Source organism: Sinohyriopsis cumingii, chromosome 18, assembly GCF_028554795.1.
Source record: "Sinohyriopsis cumingii isolate HCF-2022 chromosome 18, ASM2855479v2, whole genome shotgun sequence".
Taxonomy (NCBI): domain Eukaryota; kingdom Metazoa; phylum Mollusca; class Bivalvia; order Unionida; family Unionidae; genus Sinohyriopsis; species Sinohyriopsis cumingii.
Window position 1 is genome coordinate 43,153,309 of NC_142978.1, and position 26,845 is coordinate 43,180,153.

At 35.8% G+C, this 26,845-nt stretch overlaps 1 protein-coding gene across 1 annotated transcript in view; it reads right to left on the bottom strand.

Annotated features, from left to right (window-relative positions):
* LOC149776504 (uncharacterized) overlaps positions 1 to 26,845 on the bottom strand; it is a 50,058-nt gene that overhangs the window by 9,202 nt on the left and 14,011 nt on the right. Inside the window, exons 2-6 of the mRNA XM_089940936.1 lie at positions 24,983 to 25,258; positions 20,490 to 20,600; positions 13,957 to 14,328; positions 5,066 to 5,262; positions 2,046 to 2,196 (exon numbers count right to left, since the gene is read on the bottom strand). Coding sequence (XP_089797062.1) covers positions 2,046 to 2,196; positions 5,066 to 5,262; positions 13,957 to 14,328; positions 20,490 to 20,600; positions 24,983 to 25,258 — 1,107 coding nt within the window. The remainder of the gene's footprint in view (positions 1 to 2,045; positions 2,197 to 5,065; positions 5,263 to 13,956; positions 14,329 to 20,489; positions 20,601 to 24,982; positions 25,259 to 26,845) is intronic.

The following is a 26,845-nucleotide window of genomic DNA, read 5'->3' on the forward strand; positions in this document are numbered from 1 at the left end:
CATTCTACTCTGACATTTAATTATCTCTCTGATCTAGCCACCTTGAGTGACACGTATATAAATTACACGGATTTGACAAAAAATGATGCAGGATATATTCTCTTTATGCATATGATTGGTGCAAGTATATATGCGGTAACAAGAGTTTATTGTCTTTCCCAGCATTGCCATTCATCAAATGGATTTACGTTTACTTCCTTGTTTCAAATGTTGATATGCATCTAGGCATATTTTGAACAGACACTATGTACTAGAAATATATTTTGCTTCCCCTCCACCGTGTGACTGACATCCAGTTACTTATATCCTTCTAGGCATGTACTGAACAAACAGTACACCACAACCGCAATAATACATTATTCCACTGTGTGACTCTCGTGTTCGTTTTACTGTTATGCATATTTAATTTAATTGTTTGTTTGTTAGCTTTAATATCTTTTTTATTTCATTAAATGCTATTGTAATGTAACATTGCATGCTGGACTTGACCTTGTCCAAAACTGATTTCATTTCTGCTTGACCTGATTGAAATTTTAAAACTTTTTATTTCATTTTATGTCAACAACTAATACATACCTAAATCATTCTCTATGCTTATGAGCTTAATATCAAGATCTTTATTAATAGAGGAGGTACATATGTTTATTTGGGTCAAAGATTTTGAGTTTCCTAAGTGAATTTTACTAGTTATGAGTTTGATTCTGTAAATATCAGGAATATAAGCTAATTGTGACCTGAGGTCAAGTAGAGAACTATATAATCTTGTAATTGTGAGGACATGGTCTTTCATGCTTTAACATCTAGCACTTTTAAGTTGTATTATGTTGTGACCAGTTTGGCCTGAATTTTCTTTTCTTCAAATTATTGAATTCAAGTTATTATTTTCTCTGTAAATACAAAAGTGCACTGATAAAATTCTTGGATAGAGGGATTCATTGGAATTTACACTAAAATCAAACCTCATCGACTTCAATTTTGGATTTCTTTGGGACTTGTACTGAATTTTATTTAGTACGTTATTTTATTTGGACTTGAGTCTGTAAATCTTGGATGATTTTGGGATTTAATTTGCAATACCGTAAGTTCTTTTTTCCCCATTTTCACTTTGTATTTCTTTGGAAATAAATTATTTGTTAAATTGTTACAAAGTTTGTTGTTTTTCACTCTTTTCTATTACTTGTGTTAAGAGCATTTACTCGTAACATTACTAACATACAGTTCAAATACAGATGCAAATCTACGTCTCTAGCAGTCGTGAGTGTTTTGTTACCCTGTTCATATGGGTACGGTATTACTGCTACTCAAAGCATTAGCTGATTTCTAATGTATAAGCTGCAGGTGTTCAGTTGCACAATTTACATATGTCTTTGATCTATTTTAATGCGGTACCACGTGACCTATAGGATGTGCTTACTGGTGAGACTAAGTTTATGTTACAGTCTCTGGATGTGTGCTTAAACTGATCAACACGAGAAAACAGAGTCTCCAAATGATGTTATAGGGTCTAAAACAGATTACAAAGACAATGAATATACAACATTTGGAAATGTATCTTGTATATAAGTGGGTGCTTGTTGTTTCTAAGGCTATTCTGGAGGATACGATAACGAGATCATTCAAAAGATGTTTGAACCAGATGACACTTTTGTCTGAAAAACTGACTTAGAAAATAAGTTTATTTTCAACACTCGTATCTAATGAATAATCTATTCACATTTTGTAAGTCTTTGATACACCTTCCGTGTGACAATAAACACACTATGGAAAAGAGTCAGTATTTTGTAGACTTAATCTATTGTTAGTGATCTGTACCTATAGCAATTTTTCACCTGAAGTTATAAGCAGGTTATAGTAACATGTATGGTCTTGAAGTCTGAGTTTGACTTGTAACAAAACAGGCTTAGAAGCATATATATATATATATATATATATATATATATATATATATATATATATATATATATATATATATATATATATATATATGTGTGTGTGTGTGTGTGTGTGTGTGTGTGAATAATAATTGCTTTTATAAAAATAATCACCTTTCATATAGAGCTTCACCTGAGGACACTTGTATTCATGGTTACCATAGGAATATTGCACATAATACACCGCATGAGAGTGGATGTCCTGAACCAGTTCAAAAGTCAAGGTGGTCGTGACTGTTGTTGTTCCGTTCTCATGAGTAACAGACTGCAATGCAGAAAGAAATATACCTAACGTCATGAAAAAAGCAATCAAGGAGATTGGACCAGCTGTAACAATTACGTTTTAAGTTATTTCACCACATTTATTTGCAATGAAGAATATAAAACTTTAATTCAAGTTTCCAATCATATTGTTTTAAATAACACAACATAAACTGGTCAATTACTGGCGAAAAATTATTCGACGAGAAGACATTTCAATGGCGAAATTCCAATCCTGGTTAAATTATGCGTTTGGTGCGGAATCATAATTTTGGCTTTCTCATGCTTGGTCTCCTGTAAACAGTGAATGCGAGCCACGATTAGGATTTACATCTTACAATATATTTGGGGGACATTAATTATTTACAAGCGGTGGTAGAATGGCTATCGTAATAAGAAAAGTACCGTACCAGTAGTTTCAACATACCTTCAAATTTAGAATTCATCGTACCAGACATAATGATAGATTTTGCATGTTTTAATTGAAATAACCATTTGTATTATTACTCAAGGACAATTTTGTCTTTGGGTTATCACATTTTTGTATTGTTTCAATTAAAAAGTTTGATATTCGACACTGTTTCTAATGCAGAAATGAAGGTAGTGGTTACACTTAATTTTTCCAAAAACACATGAGGCCCAAGTAGGCCCAAGAAAACTCATCTTTTTTACATCTGCCATATTAAAAAGTTTAATGCTTGTAGAGCAGTTCGAGTTTGGTGATCTACTTCATCTGCATTAATCTGAAAGACCTTCAACCTGAGAGGCTGTCAAATTTACTTAATTCCGTTATGCAGATCTGGGCAAGAATTTTGAAAGATTTATGGTTATTTTTGGTACCAACATCAATATTTCATGGCAGATTGGCATCACTTGTAGCAACTTACAATCCCTTCCTACCAGGATGCTTTTCAAATTAAGTTGAATATTGCTCAAGTTTGTACAAATGATTTTCAAAGGTAAGAAACATTTTGACAGTGAATGAGCATCAGTTGCAAAAATTTAATACCTGGATGCTCTATGCAATGCTTGGTGAAAAATGGTTATGTGGTTTTTGAAAAGCTGAAAATAGCAAAAGTTGACGGACTTGGAACGGACATAAGGCAAGGTGAGTTAATATGTCAAATGTGTTGGAATCATTTCACAGACTGTTGTGTAAATGGAAGTCTACGAAATGTTTGCAAGACAGAATTTACTAACAGCTATTTATATGTATATACACTATCAAACAGATGACCTGTATTCAAGGGCATGATTGCATGTCCGGTCCGTTACATGGATACACACTTTCAAGCCGATGACTTGTATACGAGGGCATGATTGCATGTCCGGTCCGTTTATGGGGAGACACTATTTAATCCAAACTGTACATTTGCAAAATGTGAGCAGCAAAGCTCTCACTCAATGTTTTTAGATTACTCGCAACTGTATTCTGTAGAAAAGGGTTATCAAACGGTAAAATGTGAATGCACTGTCTGCCGAATATTTGCTGCGTTTACTTGCTAAACATCTAGAGCAAATGGTTTCTTGTCTCTACACACTCACCTCTGCAACATACTTGCAAATTAGTTGTATCATAACATTCCAAATTTACAGATTGCACTTTAAGTGCAGCGAATATTCGCGAAAACCCAGACATCATATGTATGCTGGCCAATGTTGGATGATAATCGCATGCTATATATAAGGTATACAATACTGGGCCACTGTCACACCATTCCCAATTTCGGAATTGGAAATGTACTAGTTAGGCAAACTCTGTTTAGTGGTTGAAATGCGATTGTTGCAATATAGGTTTTGGCCCACTGTTGGGTCAAGTTTTTCCAAGCTTAATGTTTTCTACCAATAAAAAAGTGTGTGATACCCTTTGAAATGAAATCTGTAGAACCCGTATGTGAAGCAGAACATTTGTTTGAATGGTTCAGTATGTTTAATTTGTTTAAAAATCACTTTTTTCCTTTCTTAAATTTTATTATACATGTATTGGAATATCTTTCATGTATTATCATGCAGGTGGATTAGTTTTCATGAACTCATGACTTTTATATTTACATATATTTGAATTTACATATATTTGAGAATCATATTCCTACAAAATTAAAAAATAATTTCATTGAAACCCGAAAACATAGTTTATCTGAGTATAATATCTCTGAGATTGTGCCTGTTTATATAGGAGTTTTGCAATTAGATCCAAGTGGTTTTTTTAATACTTAATTGTTGTTTTTCTAGACTAATATCAGCAGGAATATAATCTTTATTTAGACTATTACACACAAGACATCATACACGATGGTCAAACACCATTTTGGTCATTGACCCTCAATGGGTCCAACCTGGCCCAGTGAATACGAACTTATCTCAAAGTCGTCCCAACTTGGGTAAATTATGTTAGGCCAACGTTGGCCTGACAAAGAATCATAAAATCGTGACGTTGGACTGACATTTATTCGGCAATGCCTCATATAGGTGCAATGAGCGAAATGACCTTGAACCAAGATCATTTTGCCACGTTGGGCCAACAGTGGAGACGACGCTGATAATTTACAAAGTGATGGAAACTATGCTGCAAATATTCCATTTATGCAGGGCCGGATTGGGGTTTCCGGACCCCCCAGGTTACTAAACAATACACACTCAAACATACTGCCACTTGTCACTTGGAATTTGACCAACGGATTATTCTTAAGCATGTTTATTTGGTATTATCCAGACTCTGAGTAAATAGACTCACACAGGTTTGTATTGAAGACTTTCAAGAAAAGTCAAGGTCTTTTTGAAATTTTGGGAACCCCTACCCCAACACTTAACCTGATCCGGACTTATTATGTGTGGGTAGCAATTCTGTGGCTGACTGCCTTGTGCATACTTACATTACAACGCGCCATGACAGTACCATAGCTGGGATCCTGAGTTTGGTGTCCTGGATAAATGGTAGAGTTACTATAGCCATCGACCCAGTTGATGCGACTGCAGTCCAAGGCATGCATACTATGGAGTCTACCTGTCAGTTCTGTTTTCCCGCTATTGACCAAGGCAGGTACATTTTCACATTCCACTTTGAAAACGACTACAAATGGAGAAAACTAGAAATATACTATGGCTAAAAGATGTTTAAGATATACTGGTGAATTTGTGGCAAAAATGAATGCAAAACATTTTGAATTTGTCATGGTTAAGACAGCCCGTGTATATCTTCCAAGTGAGCTGATTGAACCTCTTTTGTTTAAATTATTAGGTCACACTGAGAAAACGTTGCAAGTCACATCCTTCCTAACGTGAGTGATCAAAAGAGGTCGTCTTTCATTTACTTGTAATTTTTACAGTACAATTAAACAAGTTTTATCTACTTGAAAAATCGTTATTCCAATGTAGTTTAAGCTTTCTATCTCTGAAACAACCAAGGTTTCAAACATCAGCCTCTAAGCTATTTACCTGGAGATTTTGATTTTAAAACCTGGTTGCTGCACATAAGATTTAATCTAATCTAATTTTGCCAATATAAACAACGGATTTCCAAAATTTTCGGTGCTTTATACCCATGTACAAGACACATTCCCATTTATTAACATCAAGTAACTAAACCATGGGTTGTCACTCCGCTTCATTTCATATTGACCCTTAGCATACACAACCAACTGTCACAGTAGCCAACACTGATGATTGGTCGCAGCTCAAATCTATGAGGATCCAATTAACTTGCTTGCTAATTTTAAGTAAGAAGATATATATTATTAATCACAGCGGCATCTGCACACAATACAAAATGTCGTAAGGAAGTACCAACATGTTGCATGCGCATTTTTGTCCAATTTAAACCATCATGACATGTTTTTCTTTCGAGTTAAGGCATATGAACATATGAAGTAACCCTACTGAATACATAACATGTCACGAAACAAGCTCAAGTTTCAGCTAGATACATGTCAAGGTCAGTATGCAATGAAGTGCATCGATGACTCATGGCTAGCAATGATGGTAACCAGTCCAGTTGATAGGCTGTGTGCCAACAGATCAGGGTCTATGAGAGACCTGTGATGAATAAGAAATCAGGAAAATGCTTTGATGGTTATGTTAGTATGACAAGAACGAAATTTTAACCTGCCTATACAGCCTTTACATTGCATTAAAATTTCATTTCCTTGCTTTTTCCGCATTTTGTAGATATTTTGATCTTCCATGCAATCTTTTGTAGCCTCTGTTTAAACTGCCAATAACTTATATGATTGTGTCCAATGGACAGAACAAGGGAGTAAAATGAATATTGTGATATCAGGATTGATGTACGAATAAAAGCTAATTTACTATCCAATTTTCATTATGAAAAACATTTCATATGGACTACATTTGTGATATTTAGAAAAAAATTCTGCCTTAATGTATTCTTGAAAGATACTTTGATGTGTATTAAGGGCAGGGTCGTGGGAATCTTGCAATTCTATTACAAATGTTTCATTTAAAACACGGTATTGCATACCCACGGGCATGTTGTAAAATCCTGACATTCCTATCACTTGTCATTCACATCTACTAGCAAAATAAGATTTTTGAAGTTCAGGCACAGTTTCATTTTCCTGAATCAGTACTGTACTGAATACAATGTCATATTTACTATCTTGTCCTTAATGCTCTGTCAGGATTTTAAGTGTATTAATACACAGTCTACTTGTTCAGACAGAGGTATTTTGATTCTTGACTCTAACCTTGGATTATATTTATCTTAACCCTTATAGGACAGTATGGTTTTCAAGCACAAGATCCCGCACTGCTAAATTGTTTGGGAAAAGAAATAAAAATTGGATGCTGCTTTTAAAGTTATTTTAATTAGGCTTGTTATTGTGCCTTTTCTACATTTAACTTCGAAATGCCGCTGAAAGGTGATCGACATGGTTGACGGGCATGCCGTCTGTTTTTGTCCATCAAACATGAACATCGGACCCTTATTGAACACCGTTATAAGGGTTCAAATTGACTCAGTAGTATCTCCTTTCCCAGCTCCAATAATCCGATATACTTCATAACTTTAAAAATAAAGTGCCTTTATCGCTATCATACGCCACGATGGGAAGCAGCCATTTTGGGTTTTCTAAGCAGCCCGTATCATAAATGAGCATTTATAAATCTTCCATGATGCAATGTTAAAACTACGACAAACTACTAGTTCTAGGGCTCAGTATGTCAATCAAATTTACTTAAACCATGCCAAGCTAAAAAGCCTGGATCTGTAAACTGTTACGAAAAAGGACATGCTATTTGTCGAATATTCTTTAGGTACGAGGGGCTAAATGCAATCTATACACTGCGCCAAGTTCATATTCATTTGCGCGACTTTGAAATAACGTGCTTGAAATATCGCGCATCAGTGGTCTTCAAATGCGCAAATTCGTACAAATTTTGTGTAGTTCAAGCACGCAATGTCTATCCGTGACATCATCTCTGCTTACATAATTAGATGCCATATTTTAGCCCATTAAACACTCCGTGCTCTTAAATAATATTAAAAAGACAGATTGGTAATAGAGCCTAGCTTACAAAATACATCTGAGTGATTAACGAAGCTTGACTAATAGTCAGGGAGTCATGATAGCTCACCTGGCAGATAGTCAAACTTGGAATCCACAGGCTGCAGGTTCAAAATGACTTTGCTATCCATCCCAAAACAGGCAGGCCTATGGGTTTCAAGTCATATAGGTAACATGTGTTCTATTTATAGGACACTGCACTGTGTGGCGTTGGTGACAGCACATTTTAAAGTAAATTATATTTCTCTCAGAATACTTACCCATCACATTACGTTAGGAATATTAATCTGCTACCTCGCGAACCCAGCCATACTAAAAGGACGAAAATCGTCTTATACTGTATATTTTAAATAGACATAAGGCAGTAACTCTTGCCCATTACCTCCCCTTGATACCACCAGGTGTCGCCAATTTTTTGCTGAGCGACATACTAACGAGGATGCATGTGGGGTGGTTGGGAGGGCTATTTAATAATGTGATTGGGTAAGTGTTCTCGGAGCAACATAAATTACTTAAAAATGTGCTTTCGCCTTCGAATACGTTCCCGAATAACATTACGTTAGGAGAATAAGTAAGAGGAGGATGGGATGCTGAGCATCCAATTGCTAACTCGGGTATCCTTCTGGGGAATAATAGCTGGATTCTCCATGTGAGAGATAACCCATTCCCCTAATGACACACGCAACACAGCATGGGATATATTGACCATGAACTCTTATCTAGGTTGAGAAGATGAAGCTGAAATCTTCTTACCTACAAAAGTTTCACTGGCGAATCCAGCGAAGCTGACAGGCTGTGCTGATTGATCTATTTGGGTCTGATGGTCGTCTGTGCTTCTGTACCAGATGCAAAGTCTTACTCTGCGATGCTAAATCTCTGACGGGGAACACGACTTTGCATGCCACACAAGAGCTTCTACAGTATCTCAGATGGAAAATTTACGTTTGAGCGCGAGGCTGGCAGAGATGGCTCTAATCTCATGAGCTGTAATCTTTAAGAGGCGACTCTGACCTTAAGAGATCTCAGAGTACTCCCAGTGTACAACCCCCTTCAGCCACGAATCAAATGCCTGAGGGGTGATGTCTTGCTTTCCGGCCTTCACCGGGAGGAGGAGGCTTTTAAATAGTGCTTAAGAGCGCAGACAGGATCTAGCATGGCTCCTGAAATTTTGGTTACCGACTGACAGTAACCAATTTTTGGCTACAAAGCCTGGTTGTTTCAGGAGGACTACTGAACCTTCTTGTCTGAACTGAAGATAGTTCGGGTCGACTGAAAGGACATGTAGCTGGCTTGCCCTGCATGCGGATGCTAAGGCTATCAGGAAACATGGCTTGTATAATAGAAACTTTAGCGAGATCAGGTCTGCCACTGCATTGAATAAACCAAGGAGTTACAAAAACTCTCGCTGAAATCCAGGTCTTGTTGGTAACAGACTCGTCGAGTTCGACGATTTTGGTGACAAGAACACGAGGAAGTCGCTCCAGATTATGGATGATTAAGAACTCCATACCTAGATTGACAAAGTTCTGGCATGGGCGGAGATCTGGCTTTTCTCATGTTCACTATAAAGCCTAGATGAGCTAGAAGAGCAAAACATCATTCCTGACTTGGAGCAGGATAGAACTTATTATATGTTTCTGGAGGATGTCGTGCAGGAACGCTGCTGTCCTTCTAGATGACGTCAATCGGAACAGAGATACGACGCAATCCATAATCTGAGTAAAAGTCCAGGGAGTAACAGTGAATTGATAGACGGTGTCCTGATAAGCGAAATGGAGAAACTTGCAAAAATCGGGGTGGATATTGACGTGAAAGTATGCGTCTGTCAGATTGAGACTGACGGCATACTCGCCCTTTCTGACTCAGATTCGGATTGACCTCGGCGTCTCTATCTCCAATTGGGTGAGTCGACTGCAATCGATGGTGGGTCTCAACATGCTCTTGGCATTCCGACAAAGAAACAGCCTTGAGTACAACCTAGGGGATTTTGGCTTTTGCACAAGCTCAACCGCTAGTTTTGACGAGCGACAATATCTCCTGTTGTGGATAGGCATCCATCTCCGATCTTACTGTATTTATAAAGAGTTGGGAGTAAGAGGGGAGGGGATTGTTGATGAACGAAACACGTAGCCTCATCCGAATGACCTCGGACATCCCACCCCCGTTTTGAGGGAATAGGGAGTCTGGTGGGCTCAAAAATCGGTTTCTTACCGCTTCTGTACGATTACTGCCTAGGGATCGACATTGTTGTGTATGTGACTAAGAAAATTTCCTGTCTTGAGACATCTTAACATTCGTTCACAGTGACGGGGACTGAGTGGTTATAAACTCCCTGGTTGGGTTGAGCGGCAAGGCGGAGGGGCAGTTCTTGAGCTGAATGACTCCGAACGTCCATTATACTTCCTTCAAATCAACTGTGATCCGAAGAGGGTCGTCCGCAAAGGTAGGGTATCATAAGGTTCGAGATACGTAGATCGTACACGTGTGACACGTCGTTTCAATAGTAGATTGGTGAGCCAGGAAGTACTGGTCATGGTCTGACGAGCATGGAGCATATTTGTGCTATAAAACAGACGAACTTACATATGAATAGGTATTTTATTCTTGTAAAGTGCCAGGAGATCAGTTCTGAAGTCATCTTCCTCCTTAAATCCATATCGTTCTCCTCATCGAGATCTGCCAAATGTTTAGAGCTGTGGTAACGGTGGGGGATATTCTGCAGTAGCCAACACCCTAAAATGTCCACGACTGCAGATTGAAAGCTAAACGTCAGTCTGTTCCATGGTTAGATCCGAATAAGGCGTAAAGGATAATGGATTTGAAGGAGTTCCGTCGCACTCACTGTTGGGTGAGGCCCAATTGAGTCTACTTGCAGCGCTAAAGACATATCAGGTGGTATGAAGACTCAATTAATTCTCTATAAAAATGTCACTAGCTCTCCTGGCGGTATAGAATATGGTCCGGCTATCGTCGGTACGGGCTGGACAGACAGATTTCTCAGTGAAATCTGTTATAGAAAGGGCATGTTGTCGACAGTACGGTCGGACGGACAGATCTGTCACTAAGATCCCCTTGAATTGTATTTGGCTGGACCGATTCGACGAAAAGGCCTCCATGTTGGCACGACTGGACAGACGGTGACGATGTGGTTTTAATATGCATTAGATCGAATGCATACTGTGACAATGATATGTGGCCTGCCCAGCATTTTGCAATCACCGGCACCGGCCGCACCAAAGGCATGTCTGAACGGATAGATTTCTCATTAAAATCTCCTGTCTAGTAATCATAAGATGCCAACGGTGTTGCTAGACGGACGGATCTATCGCTAAGATGCCAGTATGAACTATTTGGCTGAACCATTTCAACGATAAAGGAACGCATGCTGCGACGGCTCGACTGGCGGTGTCTGCTGGACGATTGGCGATGTCGGAACGGCCGGTGACTGCTGGACGTTTGGTGACGTCGGGACAGTCATGACTGCTGGACGGCTGGTAGCAGTACGGCAGTATTAAGAGTTGGATCTAATGGATTCGGCATGAACAAGATGCGCCCGGACTTACAGACCCGAAGGCAATGCTCGGACATGCGAGAGGACTTATGCCTCGTGGGCAGTCTAAAATTGGGGAATACACCCAAATGAATCTGTATCGTCAACAGCGAGCCGTTCGTTGTTTTCCTGGATTTATACCGTCTTTCCTTCCCTTCAGTGCCGAAAGGACGATCGCTATGACTGTGCATTTCATACGTATAGCAAACATTCCTCATGAAACGACACAAGAAGAGAAAACAAAACATCGATTAGCAAACTAGTATGTGACAAACTAGCTTCCAGCATAAATTGGTTAATCATTATATGACTAAGTATCTAAAATGGAAGCTCAGACTTCCACTGACGGCGTGTTATAGACGCTGAATGTCATAAAGGGTATATATATATATATATATATATATATATATATATATATATATATATATATATATATATATATATATATATATATATATATATATATATATATATATATATATATATATATAAGAGTCATGGGAGACTTCCATGCTCTGAAGCTGCATATAAATCATTTAAATTGACATTTGCTGAAAAGACACAAAACCTAATTAAAGCAGAAACTAGTAATGTATTGAAATTACTAAGTCGCTAAAACACTGTTGTAACTAACATAACAATGACAGTGTCGTATCAGAAACCTATGACCCTGTTATGAACTTACGCACAATGCTTAGTAAATAATTAAACCATTATTCTATCAAAAGTTACTCTACCTCATAATGGCCTAGTATAAGGTCAACGATAGCGTGGTGGGACTGTGGTTTTAAAATACGAAGTCTCGAAGGTTGACAAAATCACTCAAAAATTGTCAGAAATTGTAAAATAATGCATAAAACCTGCAGTGGATCGATAAATCCGCACATTAAATCCATAGGAATACAAATACGGCTGGATATTGTACATTATGTGCTCTGTAAAGCAGCGATGCTAAAAACGGGCGACACCTGATGGTATCAAGGAGAGGTAATGTGCAAGAGTTACTGCCCTTTGTCTATTCAAAATAGGATAAGATGATTTTCGTCTTATAATAGGGCTCGATTCGCGAGGTAACAGGATAATATTCCTAATGTAATGTGATTGGGGAACGTATTCGAAGGAGAAATGTATATCAACCGCTTACACAGCAACAGACTCTACGAGGTCAAGGGATACAAATTCCAGAAAAAGGACATAGTTGACTCTGGAAATCGTTGACCAATGGGTTTCAGTGACTGACATTTTGCAAGTGGTCTTGAACTTGTTGTGCACAGACCATATTCTTATTTGATCAGTCAGACGACTCTGACCTCTGTCCCCAAATTAAATTTGATCATGCTAAGGAAATGCCAAATATGCAAGCTATCCATTATGGAATTAAGATTCCAGGAACCTCGGGTTACTAACTTGTAAAGCACACATTTTTGTTTTTGTTTTAATATATATATATATATATATATATATATATATATATATATATATATATATATATATATATATATATATATATATATATATATATATATATATATATATATTATATTTAATATTTATATCAGCAATAATGACATGTAATTGTATTTAAGTTCAAGCACCATTAATAAAATGTTTTCAAGTAATATTCCAGTAATCTTTCAAACCGACCTCAAATTCAAGCAACCACCAAATAAAACAATTGTCATGATTCTGCAAACTTTGCAACTCCAGCAAATACTGCTTGTAATGTATCTCCAGACAAAACCATTTTGTCTAAATTTTATTTACATCCTGTGAAAAAGAGCGTTTTAAAAAAAATCAAAATCTGTCTTTCATTCACACTGTCATTATATCTATCTTATCTTATCATTGTTTATTTATGGTCTCAGAGCTCAATTAAGATTTTGCAAGTATCTCACTTTCATCGAATATTTACTGTCCATTCTCTTTTGTTTCATTTGAGTGTTAAACGAAAAATAACTGTAGGTTGTTGTTGTTGTGGGGTTTAACGCCATTTTTCATCACACGATAGGCTATGCATGGCGGCCAGTATTAATAGTGGAGGAAGATAAAGCAATGATAAAGCAAATACAAGAAAAAGAAAAGACAAAAACGAATTTATGACTAAATATAACCGCAATTGCCATACGTGTCTGAATGTATGTATGCATTAAAGGGTTTAATGGCACCTTGGTAGAAAATGGACAATACAATACTGATTAAATGTTAAGTTATACAATGTCAAAATAAAGAATTTGTATTAAAGATTTCGCACAGCACATTTAATTTCTTCTCTCACTTTGTTTAAATAAAGTTTGTGTAGATGCACTCAAAGGGACGAGGAATTGTCAAAGTAAAGACTTTGATGCAGGATTATCGTGCAAATAGGCTTTGAACCAAGGTAGTTTAGTAGCAGCTCAAAAAAACTTAATTTCATTTGTGTTCATTCTTAATTCAATTTGCATTGATTCTACATTTTGTTTCCGTTCCATTTTGAGTTCATAGGTAAGTTTTACCATTCCAGCTTTTACAATATTAAAGAGCTTAAACGTAAATATTATTTAGGAATTTGATTTAGCTTGTCCCAAAAAAAAACCTGTTACCAAAAATGAAATAAGTGGCAAATACATTTCTGAAGCCTTTATATAGGATGATTTATTTACAACAGAATGCATTTCTTTTGTACGGTTTGTATTATTGCAGTTTATAAACATACCTGAGGAGACCTTAAGTTTAAGCCCTGCATATTTATCAGGAAACTGTTTTCTTGGGATTCCTCCTGAACACTCGATTGTCTGTATATCGCTTTTATCTGCTCTCAAAGATAACACTTTACTAAAAGTTCCTGTGTAAGATGGCCTTTTGCCTATAAAAGATTTCTCCAAGGAAATTTCAATTTGTTGTACATTATTACTGAACTTTAGAGACATTTGTGGGCTAGGATTACTGCCTTTAGCTGTACAGTTAACTTGATAATCTCCTTCCTCAACTTCATTGATCACACTGTTTGCCGTAATTTGGGATTCCGAGTACATCTTATGACCCGTCGTGATTGTTAAGAGCTCCATTTGTACTTTTTCTACAGGATCTGTAAGATCAAGGAAGAAAATACCATATACACAAAGTGTAATTTTATTTCAACATATTTGTATGAAATGACATGGCTAATTGGCAATTCTGTGAGATAACAATGCTTACAAACTAACATAGCATTTTGCGACAAATTCAAAGATTTATTGGGGAAACTTTTACCACTGTATTGGAAAGATAAGTAAGTACTAACAGTCTGAATTTGTCCACGTAACTGTATTATCAAACTGGCAATCATGTCTGAGGATGATTAAATCATGACTCTTTAGAGCAATATAGTCAGACATAAGCTAAACACGCCATACATTATTAGCTCGGATTGAGAGTGCGCAGCGGTCATCAAAATTAAAATAAACTAAGGCTTACTGACCTTTGTTGGTGTGAGAAAGCATACCAGTAGCTTCCGATGTGTCGGTGGCTCTTTCCGGGATTATCCCAGATCATTCCTCCACCAGATGTAATCGCTGCCAGTTATAGCCTATCAGTTGTTGAAAATCGCCTAAAACACACAATCAGCATCACCTTTGCTGGCAGGTAAGTGGAGAACAATGTTGTCAACATAATGGTATGCTTTAGATGACAGAATATGATCAAGATCAGTGGTTTCCAACCTGTGGGCTGCGGCCGCCTGGAAGGCCATTGTGTTATTCCAAGAGAGGCTAAAAGTAAAACTATTAGAAAGTGGGGGACCGCAAAATGTTTTAAAGTTAAGAAGGGGTCCTAGTACTGGAAAAGGTTGAAACCACTAATCTAGACTTTACCAAATGTCCACTGCGTTAAATCGATGACTTGTGCATCCCTAACTTCTTTTAAAATATTTTTCATCAAATTCTGACGGGTTTCAAAATGTTTTCAAAGAGTATTTTACTGTGCAGAAAGTGAACCTTCTCTATATGCTACTTTGTTAACTATAGTTGTTGTGTATATTTTGATCCACCAGATTATATTCCATATGTTTGTTTATTCATTACATTTTGGAAAATAGGTAAATAAACAAATTCAGAACTGAAACGTGATATATTTTATTCAATTTTGTAGTTGTGCATTCCCTCAAATACATTCACAGAGTTTTCTTTTTTGTTCTGCTCCCCCCATAAATTAACAGAGTTTTCGTAAATATTCAAAGAGTTTCTCAACAGATTCAAAGGACATTTGAAGGCTAACACTTTTTGGAAATTTATGAAGTTTTCATGCCTACTCATCAAATTCAAGAATTGTGTAAAGTTTCTACAAACCATGAAATTCTACACAACTGACAACTGCTCAAACCTGTCTGATCTCAGTCAACATTGTAAAATCCTACAGAGAGTGGTAACATTTTAATTTGGCCAAGCACCCGCTATAGAAAGAAGGTCCCACCTATGGTCAACCTGATTTAGCAGCCACTGACAAATATAGATCTTTATCTAGATACGATAGGCTGTTGTAACCAAGTGTTTATTACCTGAGACAATGCCATAGAGAAAAAACGTCATGCAAGAGTGATCATATATTAATGTTAATAAGTCGGGGTGGGTGGGGGTTGGGGTGGGAGATTATCATACAAGTGAATCCATTACAAGATCATCCGACAGATATTAACATTTCAACACTTTCTTTCACACCGCGTCTCTTATGTCGTCTTTCTTCCCACATATCTCCGCCCTTACCATACTCAGCCCATTCACGAATCGGTAGAATACAAAGTGGGCCCATTACAGTTTCAACCCATTGCCCTCATTCAGTGAACTTTAAGGGAGGCAAGTTCAAAGGTCGTACACATGTAGATCTTCAATATTTTATTTGTGTTTTCATTTTTCCTAAAAAATGGCAGTGATTCTATTTCAAAGTTCTTAAGAAATTAAATATGTAACTTCATTGACTCTTTAAAAACAGAAAGATCTCACGTACTGAATATTTGACAGATACGATGACGCAGTCCTGCCAAAAATGGATGGTACAACTAAAATTAAATGATGCCATGAATAACGCTTAGATATGTTTTAAAATCTTGTGAAGTGCTTTGGGAATATTGAACTAAATTAAATACTTATGTTGTTTTACCAAAGAGGTAAATATTAAATTTATTTGTCGTCCATATTACATGTTACATGTTTCGGTGATATATTTCATGGTATGACAATTGAATTATACAAGAATGAATGATCTTTCCAAGAGGATTTGTTTAGGAGCGGTGGTTTACTGTTGCTGAAATGGCTAACACATTTTCGTTCACCTAATGGTGAACACTTTCAACAGATGATAGAAACCTAACCTTCTGTTAAATCCACCTCCACAAACTGGATTTCTACACTGAAATGAAGTAAAAAAATGTCTAAAGCTATCAGGAGAAATATATGAAGACTTTTTTTAACTGTTGGATAAAAGAGCTGTGAGAAATTTCTTATACTAAGAGCTTGCTTTTTCAGTGGATCAGCCTGGATTTCTGGAATCTTTCCTTAGTAATTCATTAGGTATGATCGAGGTCATACTCTCAAAAAGTCTCATTTATTTGCTCTGTGTACAACAATTTCGTAAGAAAAAAATACGTTTATTGAAAGGTTCATACTGTAACAGTAATGTATGAATATATATGCATTTTGTGTATGAAGTATTGTTAGAAAAGAAACTGAACAGCTACTCTATTAAGAGGTTTAATTTTAACAGACTTTCAAGCCTTATTATAGAAACTGCTAATATACTGTACAGCTCTATGAATTTTTTTTAAAACTTTTATAAATCTGTTTCCCATCCCTATGAGTTTGTATTAATTCCTTTTATTTTGCTTGCTTTGATTTAGTTTTGGACGTTAGGTGTCTCCAATCAAACTGCATGATTAATAGCAAGCAAACATTCAGTGCGTGTAACGAGTTCTTTAAAAAGTGTGCATATTTAAAACATATTAAAACTACACCTCCACCAGCTGCGAAAACGGTAACCCACAAAGTCTCTGCCATTATCTCCAAGGTGTGTTCAATTGCTCCATTGCGAAAAATATAGAATGACAAGTGTTTGTAATGTTCATAATATATAATGTTCGTAATCACAGGACTTACCCATCATAAAATATCTCTTCCATTATGCTAGAAACCTATGCTATCTTGCCGTAATTTTATTTAAGAGCTAAATTTTAAGATAACCTTTATAATACACATACTACATACATATGTCTGTTTGAAAGATCAGTCGTGGTGTTTGCTGGCTCTTTGTTACACAGGATTAAAACATAATATATGTTTATAGTTCTTGAAAAGAAAGGAGGATATATTTTGTTGATCAAGAATGCTAAACTTGCTAAATTTGGAAATTCATCATTTATCTTCTGTTTTCATTAATAAATTAATTAACGAACTGCAAGTTGGTTCTTTCCAAGTATGCGATGTCGATGTAAATATTACAGAATCCAACTTTCCCCTTTAATATTACATGTTAAAATTAGGACAATAATTATTTCCATAGGTTCAATTTTAATATATTAATGTAAATAATGTTCATTGAATATAAGATATAGATGGAGTGTCTACTGTATATTATTTGTACGAGTCAACAAAATGTAATTTTTGATTGAAGTAAAGAAATTAATACGATTTCCAAGCTTATATATTTCGAATATTCCTTTATTTTGTGGCTTCATCTAAATGCTAATGAAATAAGGGTGATATCATGTGTGCTTTCCATATTTAATAAAGGGTTTTGCTTATTGTTTGAAGTATTTAATGACATGATTAAACTGAAAGGTGTTTGTAGTTATCCTTGACATCATAAAACGACATCATAAAACTGCTTTCCTTATATGAAAACTGTTTTTGCAGTTTTCTGTGAATTTTTGTGACATCATAAAAATGCTTTCCTTATATGAAAACTGTTTTATCAGTTTTGTGTGAATTTTTGTGACATCATAAAAATGCTTTCCTTTTATGAAAACTGTTTTTGCAGTTTTGTGTGAACTTTTGTGACATCATAAAAATGCTTTCCTTATATGAAAACTGTTTTTGCAGTTTTCTGTGAATTTTTGTGACATCATAAAAATGCTTTCCTTATATGAAAACTGTTTTTGCAGTTTTCTGTGAATTTTTGTGACATCATAAAAATGCTTTCCTTATATGAAAACTGTTTTTGCAGTTTTCTGTGAATTTTTGTGACATCATAAAAATGCTTTCATTATATGAAAACTGTTTTTGCAGTTTTCTGTGAATTTTTGTGACATCATAAAACTGCTTTCCTTATATGAAAACTGTTTTTGCAGTTTTCTGTGAATTTTTGTGACATCATAAAACTGCTTTCCTTATATGAAAACTGTTTTTGCAGTTTTCTGTGAATTTCTGTGACATCATAAGACTGATTAGCTCGTATACATATATTGGTCAATATCGCTGCATTTTAACTGCCGTTTAATGGCAAATGTATATAAAATACCAGCAAAGTGGCACACATTAACAAGATTAACTACTGTTTAACAAGAATTTAAATGACTTGGAAAAAACACCCGTAAAGCTACAAGTTTACAGCAGTTCATTTTGCCAAGAGCCATTGCAAGTTAAACCTACTATGAACGTATCAAGATGAGATTATATTATCGAGAATGTTACACGTTAATAATAAATTCAAAAGCTTTTAAGCTCCCAATGTTTCGTACATAATAATACTTTCTCATTGACACATATCCTGTCATGTAAACTTCAAATGATTATGGGTCACTAGTAATATTTGAAAGGTAACAATACGCTCTTCAGAACCTCACTGTTAATAACAGAATGGTCCATCTTTGAGCATATTTGGATACAAGGGATTTATGCATATCATAGTCTCAAACACAAATAAGGACCAAGTTGTGATCCAATGAAGTGGATTCATTTCATATGTAACTAAAAGCAGGTATTTTTGAGATATTTTTTGAGGTGTTTTTATAAAAATATATAAATGAAAGGTTTATTTTGTAGTCTAAAACGCTTTCCGTGACAGATTACTGCCATCTCACCTCTCTCTGAGTGGGTTCGAGTCTCGGATTCGGCTAATGTGGGTATGTGAGAAGGCTTGCCAGTAGCTTCTCGTGGGTCGATGGTTCTTTCCGGGGTTTCCCGGGTTCTTCCTCCACCATTAATACTGGCCGCCATGTATAGCCTATCGTGTGCTGAAAAATGGCGTGAAACACTACAACAAATATAACTACAACTTTGTACACATGAAAAAGTATTGCAAATTTACATTATTTTAACTGACTTGTTTTTGCCATAAATCTGGTCTTCCTATCAAATATATGACATCATCTAAATGTTATTTAAGCAGGGAAAATGACTCAACTATTTTAAGGCTAAAACTGCTAATAATATTAGTCAACCGTTAAGTATCTCTTATGTTATTTTCACAAAATAGATTTGTTTCAAGTGTTTTCCACAATGCACATGGTCAGCTGGTACTTTACAGAAATTCCTTGCGATCTCAATGTCCACATAAATGTTCTCAGCATGACTTTTATGTCCTATATGTAATATCTCTGCCATTGGAGAACTGTGTGTCCAAGTGTTCTCCATGAGCACGTAAAAAGTCTCCATATACTCCGTGTTTTTTCCAGATCATGGAGAAATCGTAGAAAACCATTAGTTCCAAGATTTCCATGTTCTGTGTATATTCTATACTCTCCTGTGGTTTTCTTCATGAACATGTAACAGGTATGCAAATACTACATAGCGCCATATTTTCTCCAGCTCAAAGAAAGATCATGGAAGTCATGGAATCATGATGGTAGCTAAAAATGTAAGCATATTGGAAAATGATTTATACTGATTCTAAAAAAAATCAATCAATCGGTAAATGAACGTTATGAAATAAAAAGAAATTGAACTGAAACCTCAACACACATTTTCTAGGCCCGTGACCTTGACCCGAAGCCCAAAGGGGTTGACAAACGTCTTCCAGAATGAATTGCCTTCACTCCATAATGATTCATACCAAGGAAGAAATTCATCAGGAGTTTTAGGAAACAATCGAATTTAATCTCAAACCCCAATCATCGATTTGTAATTAAACTGTATCCAAACCATAAACTGTTGCCATGAACACCAACGCCAGAAAAGTAAATGTTGTGTCTTGATTCCTATTAACATTAACAATAACTCAACCTTGTAAACGTGGGGAAAAATATATCTAGGTTTATACTGACTCGAGTCTCTTAATACGTACTTAGGACTGTGAATGGAACTTCTTTAGAGCTGAGTACTGTATATCTGTTGACTTCGTTTCTGTAGACTTCGTTTTCACATACATATTTGCCATCATCATCATCAGCTACACCTGCAAGAGAACTGCAAAACTGAAACAAGATATCGGTGGTAAAACTACAATATCAAACTCGTTACGTAGCACTTAATTTCATCCCCTTTTAGCAGTCTATTGACAACACCTGTACAAAGGAAAAGGTGACACCAATAAAAGATGGGTCAGAGTTCCAAGATCATGAAGATCTATCATATAAAAATGGATGGTCTTAGTTTTTCAGGGTTTCTCACAAATAGTTTCGGACTTATACAGTTGGAAATCACATCTTATAAAATGGGAGTCCAGCTTGAAAGCTGATAGTACCAAGAATAAATATTACAAACAGTATTGTTCGTAAATATCTTTCTTTATTTGATGCCACCATACTTGCTCCCCCCGAATAAATTATCATATTTTCAGCTGAACCAAAAACTGGCATTGTCAAAATAAAAGATACGCGAAGTTCCAGTAATGGTCTGAAAACCAAGATATCTCACTCTTAGGGAAGCGACGCACTATTGTGCGAAAAGAATTTCCATGAATGAAAGTAAGACCATTTCTTCATTTTAACATCTTTGAGTTAATACCATCTCTGATACTCCTGAGCGAAAATATTTTAAAATTAGCAACTATCACAGACGTATTGGATGTAAGAATAACAACATTTTCGTTTGGAACAAACTATATACCATTATAATCTTGGTAAAGACAGCAAGCTGATGTAACCTTCCATTCAAGAAAAACACTGAAAAGAGTTTTAATTTACTCATCGATCATTTCAGCCATATTTAAGGTTCGATTGATACCAGTTTCATCCACACAATATATCATCTTTAGTATTCTGGTGAAAACTCGATGCTGACATGACATTCTGTTCAGAAGCTGCAACAATAAGAACGTTTTCAAAGTAATTGTTGGATCAGCCATATTTGACATCAGAACAACACTATTTACATTTAGAACCAACTAGACATCATACGGAGTCTTAAGTAAAATGCCCATGTAGATACAAACATCCATTCAGGAATAGCTATAGTAATGTTTTCAAGATAGATTTTGTAATGACTTATTTGGATGTCTGAACAGCATAAAGTAGATCTCGGGATGAATGTGTGTATGTAATGTTTCATGGCAATCCTCTAAGTAACTTAGGAGTACAAGCGGCAATAAATTTGTGCCAAGAGACAAACATCAGAAATTAGGCCATCCCATAAGTTCTTGATTATATTGTTATGGTTTCCAAGTAAAGTTAAGGGGTTTGTTTCACAGAATAGCGATACGGGTGTGAAGAATTTTATTTTTATTTTTGAGTAAATGGTACAATGTTACAAGGCTGGTGTCATTAATATGTGGTACGTCAGGTTGCCAGAATACGATTTCTCTCATGTATCTCGAGAAGACACCCTAAAACTGAATCTGTTACTTATGCATGTGGGTGACGACAAAATATGTGTACAATTTACTATAAATAGAACCAGCTGTCAGTACCTATCAGGGCCGGCTGGGACCAAAACGTCATATTGATAACAATACATATTTTTCTAGCCAAAAATATATTTCTTATTGTTTTTCTCTGCATTATAAAATGATTTAAAAAATTCGCTTTCTTGTTTACATGTATGTCAAGCAGCTAGTCTTGCATTAGTGTGCCAAAAGATTCCACTCAATGATACACTTCGAACGCAGTGATCACTCTTACTGCTACATAAGCTATATCGGTCACTGTCATTGCTACACAGCTATAATGGTCAATGTCATTGCAACATACGTTCTTTGGGTCCTTGTCATCGCTATACGCTATAGTGGTTTGTACTGATCCTTTTTGCTTACTAACAAGATCATATTTAGGGATTGCTTTTTGCATTTATCAAATTGCCGCACCACGTTTTAAGTTGAAGATTAGGGGATCAGTCTGATCATAGTAGGGGCCTCTAAACAGGACATACTAATTAATGACTGAAGAAGTACAAAAGTGAAAATGGGTGTGCTATTTTCCATCACTCTTTTTGCTAGTTTAAAATAAAAATACATATTCTCATCTTTAAATCATGCCGTAAAGCTGTTTTTGTTTAGTTTTTACTTTTACACTTCCAGAAAAAACATAAATAGGTTCTACCAAAGAGTGGATTACTCATATGTCCATTCTCAAGTTTTAAAATAGCACTCGTTAAAGAAAGTTCAACTAAGATGAAGATGTTGCATAAATACATCCAACACTGAATTTTCTATAAAATTATAGCAAGGAATTCTTAGTCAACATGTCGCTGACAATCATATGTGATGTGTCGACATTACCAGCAATCACGTTTAAACTTCTCATTGAAATTAGTTAGTAGGTGTGGATCAAAATCTGCTATGGCATTATTGTAGTTTTACTATGCAAGACACCAATACATGGGAGAGAACATGATATGAAAGGAAGTCGTATATTGTATGACATCAATACAGGGAATACGACATTATATGATGCTAGTCGTACATTGTATGACATCAATACAGGGAATACGACATTATATGATGCTAGTCGTACATTGTATGACATCAATACAGGGAATACGACATTATATGATGCTAGTCGTACATTGTATGACATCAGTACAGGGAATACGACATTATATGATGCTAGTCGTACATTGTATGACATCAGTACAGGGAATACGACATTATATGATGCTAGTCATACATTGTATGACATCAATACTGGGAATACGATATTATATGATGCTAGTCGTACATTGTATGACATCAATACAGGGAATACGACATTATATGATGCTAGTCGTACATTGTATGACATCAATACAGGGAATACGACATTATATGATGCTAGTCGTACATTGCATGACATCAATACAGGGAATACGACATTATATGATGTTAGTCGTACATTGTATGACATCAATACATGGAATACGACATTATATGATGCTAGTCGTACATAGTATGACATCAATACAGGGAATACGACATTATATGATGCTGGTCGTACATTGTATGACATCAATACAGGGAATACGACAGTATATGATGGTAGGCCTACACTTCAAGATATCAATACAAGGGAGATAACTTTATATGAAAGTAGTCCTAAATAATATGACAGAATATATTCATCAATAATGTATAATAATGTATACTTTGTATCATAATGCGTCTCAGTATGTAGCACAGATGTTTGATATCAGGTGACGGGCATGTAAACATATATGGGCTGCCATAGTAAGTCCTTGGGAGGGGCATGCTAACTAATATGTCCGCCGTAGTGCGGCCTTGGGAACATATAGGGGCTGCCTTAGAGTGTCCTTTGTAAAGGCTTGTAAACAAATAGGGGCTGCCTTAGTGTGTCCTTGGGAAAGGCTTGTAAACATATAGGGGCTGCCTTAGTGTGTCCTTGGGAAAGGCTTGTAAACAAATAGAGGCTGCCTTAGTGTGTCCTTGGGAAAGGCATGTATATAAATAGGGACTGCCTTAGTGGGAAAGTCACTAATAGCTCCTGTTTTCACAGCAATTGTTATTGTCAATAATGTTTAAATGTGCTGTTAACGCCAACCAGCAACAGTAAAAAGCAGGCCTGATACCACTCGGCTGCCTTACATAACTTTACAGTTCACCATTTCACTAAAAATGTTTATGTTACATTGTAATAGCACATACAAAAACTTTATATCATTTTGAATGGACATAGTTTACTATATCATAATAAAACTTCTTTCTAAAGATAAAAACATAATTAATATGCAGATTATGTTGCTAGAAGTGATCCAAAGTCTTGATGATAATAAACCCAAGATGTGGCTTCAAGAGTACTAACTATCTCAGCAATCTGATGCAAGATGACCTCAATAAAATATCTGCATCTTTTTCATTACTAAACCCATCCAAGACATGGATGATACAAGCCCACATTTCGAGTTTGATTAAAATCAGACTAGAACAGTGCTTTCAAGTGTGGAAACAAGGTCAGCCAATCAGAAAAAAGATGACCTAACTTGAATGTGTGAATCTAACTAATTATTGAACTCATCCATGATGTTATTGATTTAAACTTGCATATGACAAAATACATCTTGAGTAGTAAACTCAGCCAATCTGATGCAAGATAGCAACATAAGTACATATTAATCTTGTTCCTTAGCACACTGGATTGATCTTAATTATGTAAGCATATATTCCAAGTTTTAAGGCACAATTAAGAATGCCTAAAACTGAACACAAAGCAACAAATACAAACTTCAAGTATTAACTTTTTTAAAATTAGTTTCCCAAATAAATCACGTATATTGTCGGTGACTGAACTTACATCAACACTGCCTTTCGATACTGTTTCACCCATACAGTATCATCCAACAAACGGTACATATTTCTAAGGAAAACTCTGGGATACTTAATTACGAGTAAATTATGCCTAAAAGCCTTACTTAAAATCTTTAACTTGAAAGAATAATTGGTATCACTATTGTCCGAATTTCCGTGTTGAATGTCGTATTTTGTTTTATTTGCTCCATCATTCAAATAAAATCCAGTGGTTATCTTATGTATTGTTCCATCATTTGCACCATGCTTCCAGCTGACCCGCTTTGAGATGTACTCTGACACATTTCTCGTGTTCCCTTGGCAATCAAGCACAACGGCCTCCTGACGCTTTGCTTCCATTTGTGTCGGGTTCACGGTCAACGCGATGTCTAGTGCCAATCCTGAAGAAAAAAATTAATTAGAAATACAATACAGTATGCGAGGCAGTATCTAACAAGAATCGTTTTCAATATACAAATGTAAAATGTGTATTTCTGCAATGCGGACTGCACAATACATAACACGTGCTGCTTATGGCATAGTCAGAAACTAAATTCTAGTTTACTACGATCAGTTTCCTTAGCCCTTTCACATCCAATGTTATAACATGCTGACATTTATCTTGGGTAACTCATCAGATCATTATTAAACACACGCAATTCAATGATAGCACACGTTATCAATATAGGGAAGTACTTTTACACAGGGGCCAGCGTAATCAAGCTACAATGTATCAAACCCTTCCTGCCTGAGAATAGAACACTTAGGAATTTGACAGAATCTTTTTCTTTTCTTAGTTCGACTTATCTTTCATAAATCCAGAGTAACATAAGGTGAGTTTTAAAAGGTAGGGCTAAAGATTATTGGGCATACAATATGGGAAGGTGAGTTTTAAAAGGTAGGGCTAAAGATTATTGGGCATACAATATGGGACAACAGAACAAAACAACAAAACAGTACTCTACACAACCTATGTGTTAAAACATAGAGCGAGAGATCTTTGGATATTAAAAAAGAGACAATAGAAAAATCAGTGCTCAACATCTTCATTATCATAGCCTCGTGCACACATGGAAGAGTTTACTAAATTCACTAATATGGGATTTGATGGAACTGTGCTAACTTTTGTATGTAGGATATTACGTTGACTTTAGACAATATCATAATACGGTGATAAGCCCTTTAGTTGAAATAAACAATGGAAGAGAGTCACAAATACAAGCCGTACGTGGGAGAAAGGACGTCTGAAACCGCCCCTCCCCCCAAAACAAGAACAAAACTAAAGCCAGGTAGGAGGGAGTTACATCGACGATCATGAGATGACTCATATCTCCTCTGTGGAAGAAGGTCGCTTTAGTTCGATACTTAAGTATTTATAATCAAATAATCTCTTCTTCCTTCCTTCCTTGTGCTAGAGTTTACCAACCAGATTCTGCATAAATAAAGCTTTAGGGCAATAAATGGGTGCAGCTTGCCATTTAATTTGTTTCTTTGATCTGTCCGATTATTCAACAGAGCAATAATTCCAGACATGATAAACACATTCAAAAAATTGACGTAAGAATAGTGTTGTATAGTCTGGACAAGATTGACATTTATGTCTCAAATCATTGTCATGCAAAAAGTGTATATACATGTCGGAATATACATGTCGGAATATAATTCTCTGAAAAACCGTGGACACACAGCTCAAATTGGTCTATAATTTGACGATAGCGTTTTGTCTTCTTTCCTTTAAATCGGCATGACCTGAGCTAGTTTTCACTGCGCGGGTAACATAATGGTTTCTACTGATCCATTGATTAAATTTTGCAAGAGTATTGATAAGTCTTCAACTATGTTTTTTATAATAAAAAAAAGTTTATCACTAATTTGATTGGGCCAAGCAACATTATTCAGATAAGGACTAGTTTTTGCATTTATAATTTCGTATTTATGTATTGTTACAACTCCATGATCTGAAACTAAGTAAGAGAAAGAAAATTTTA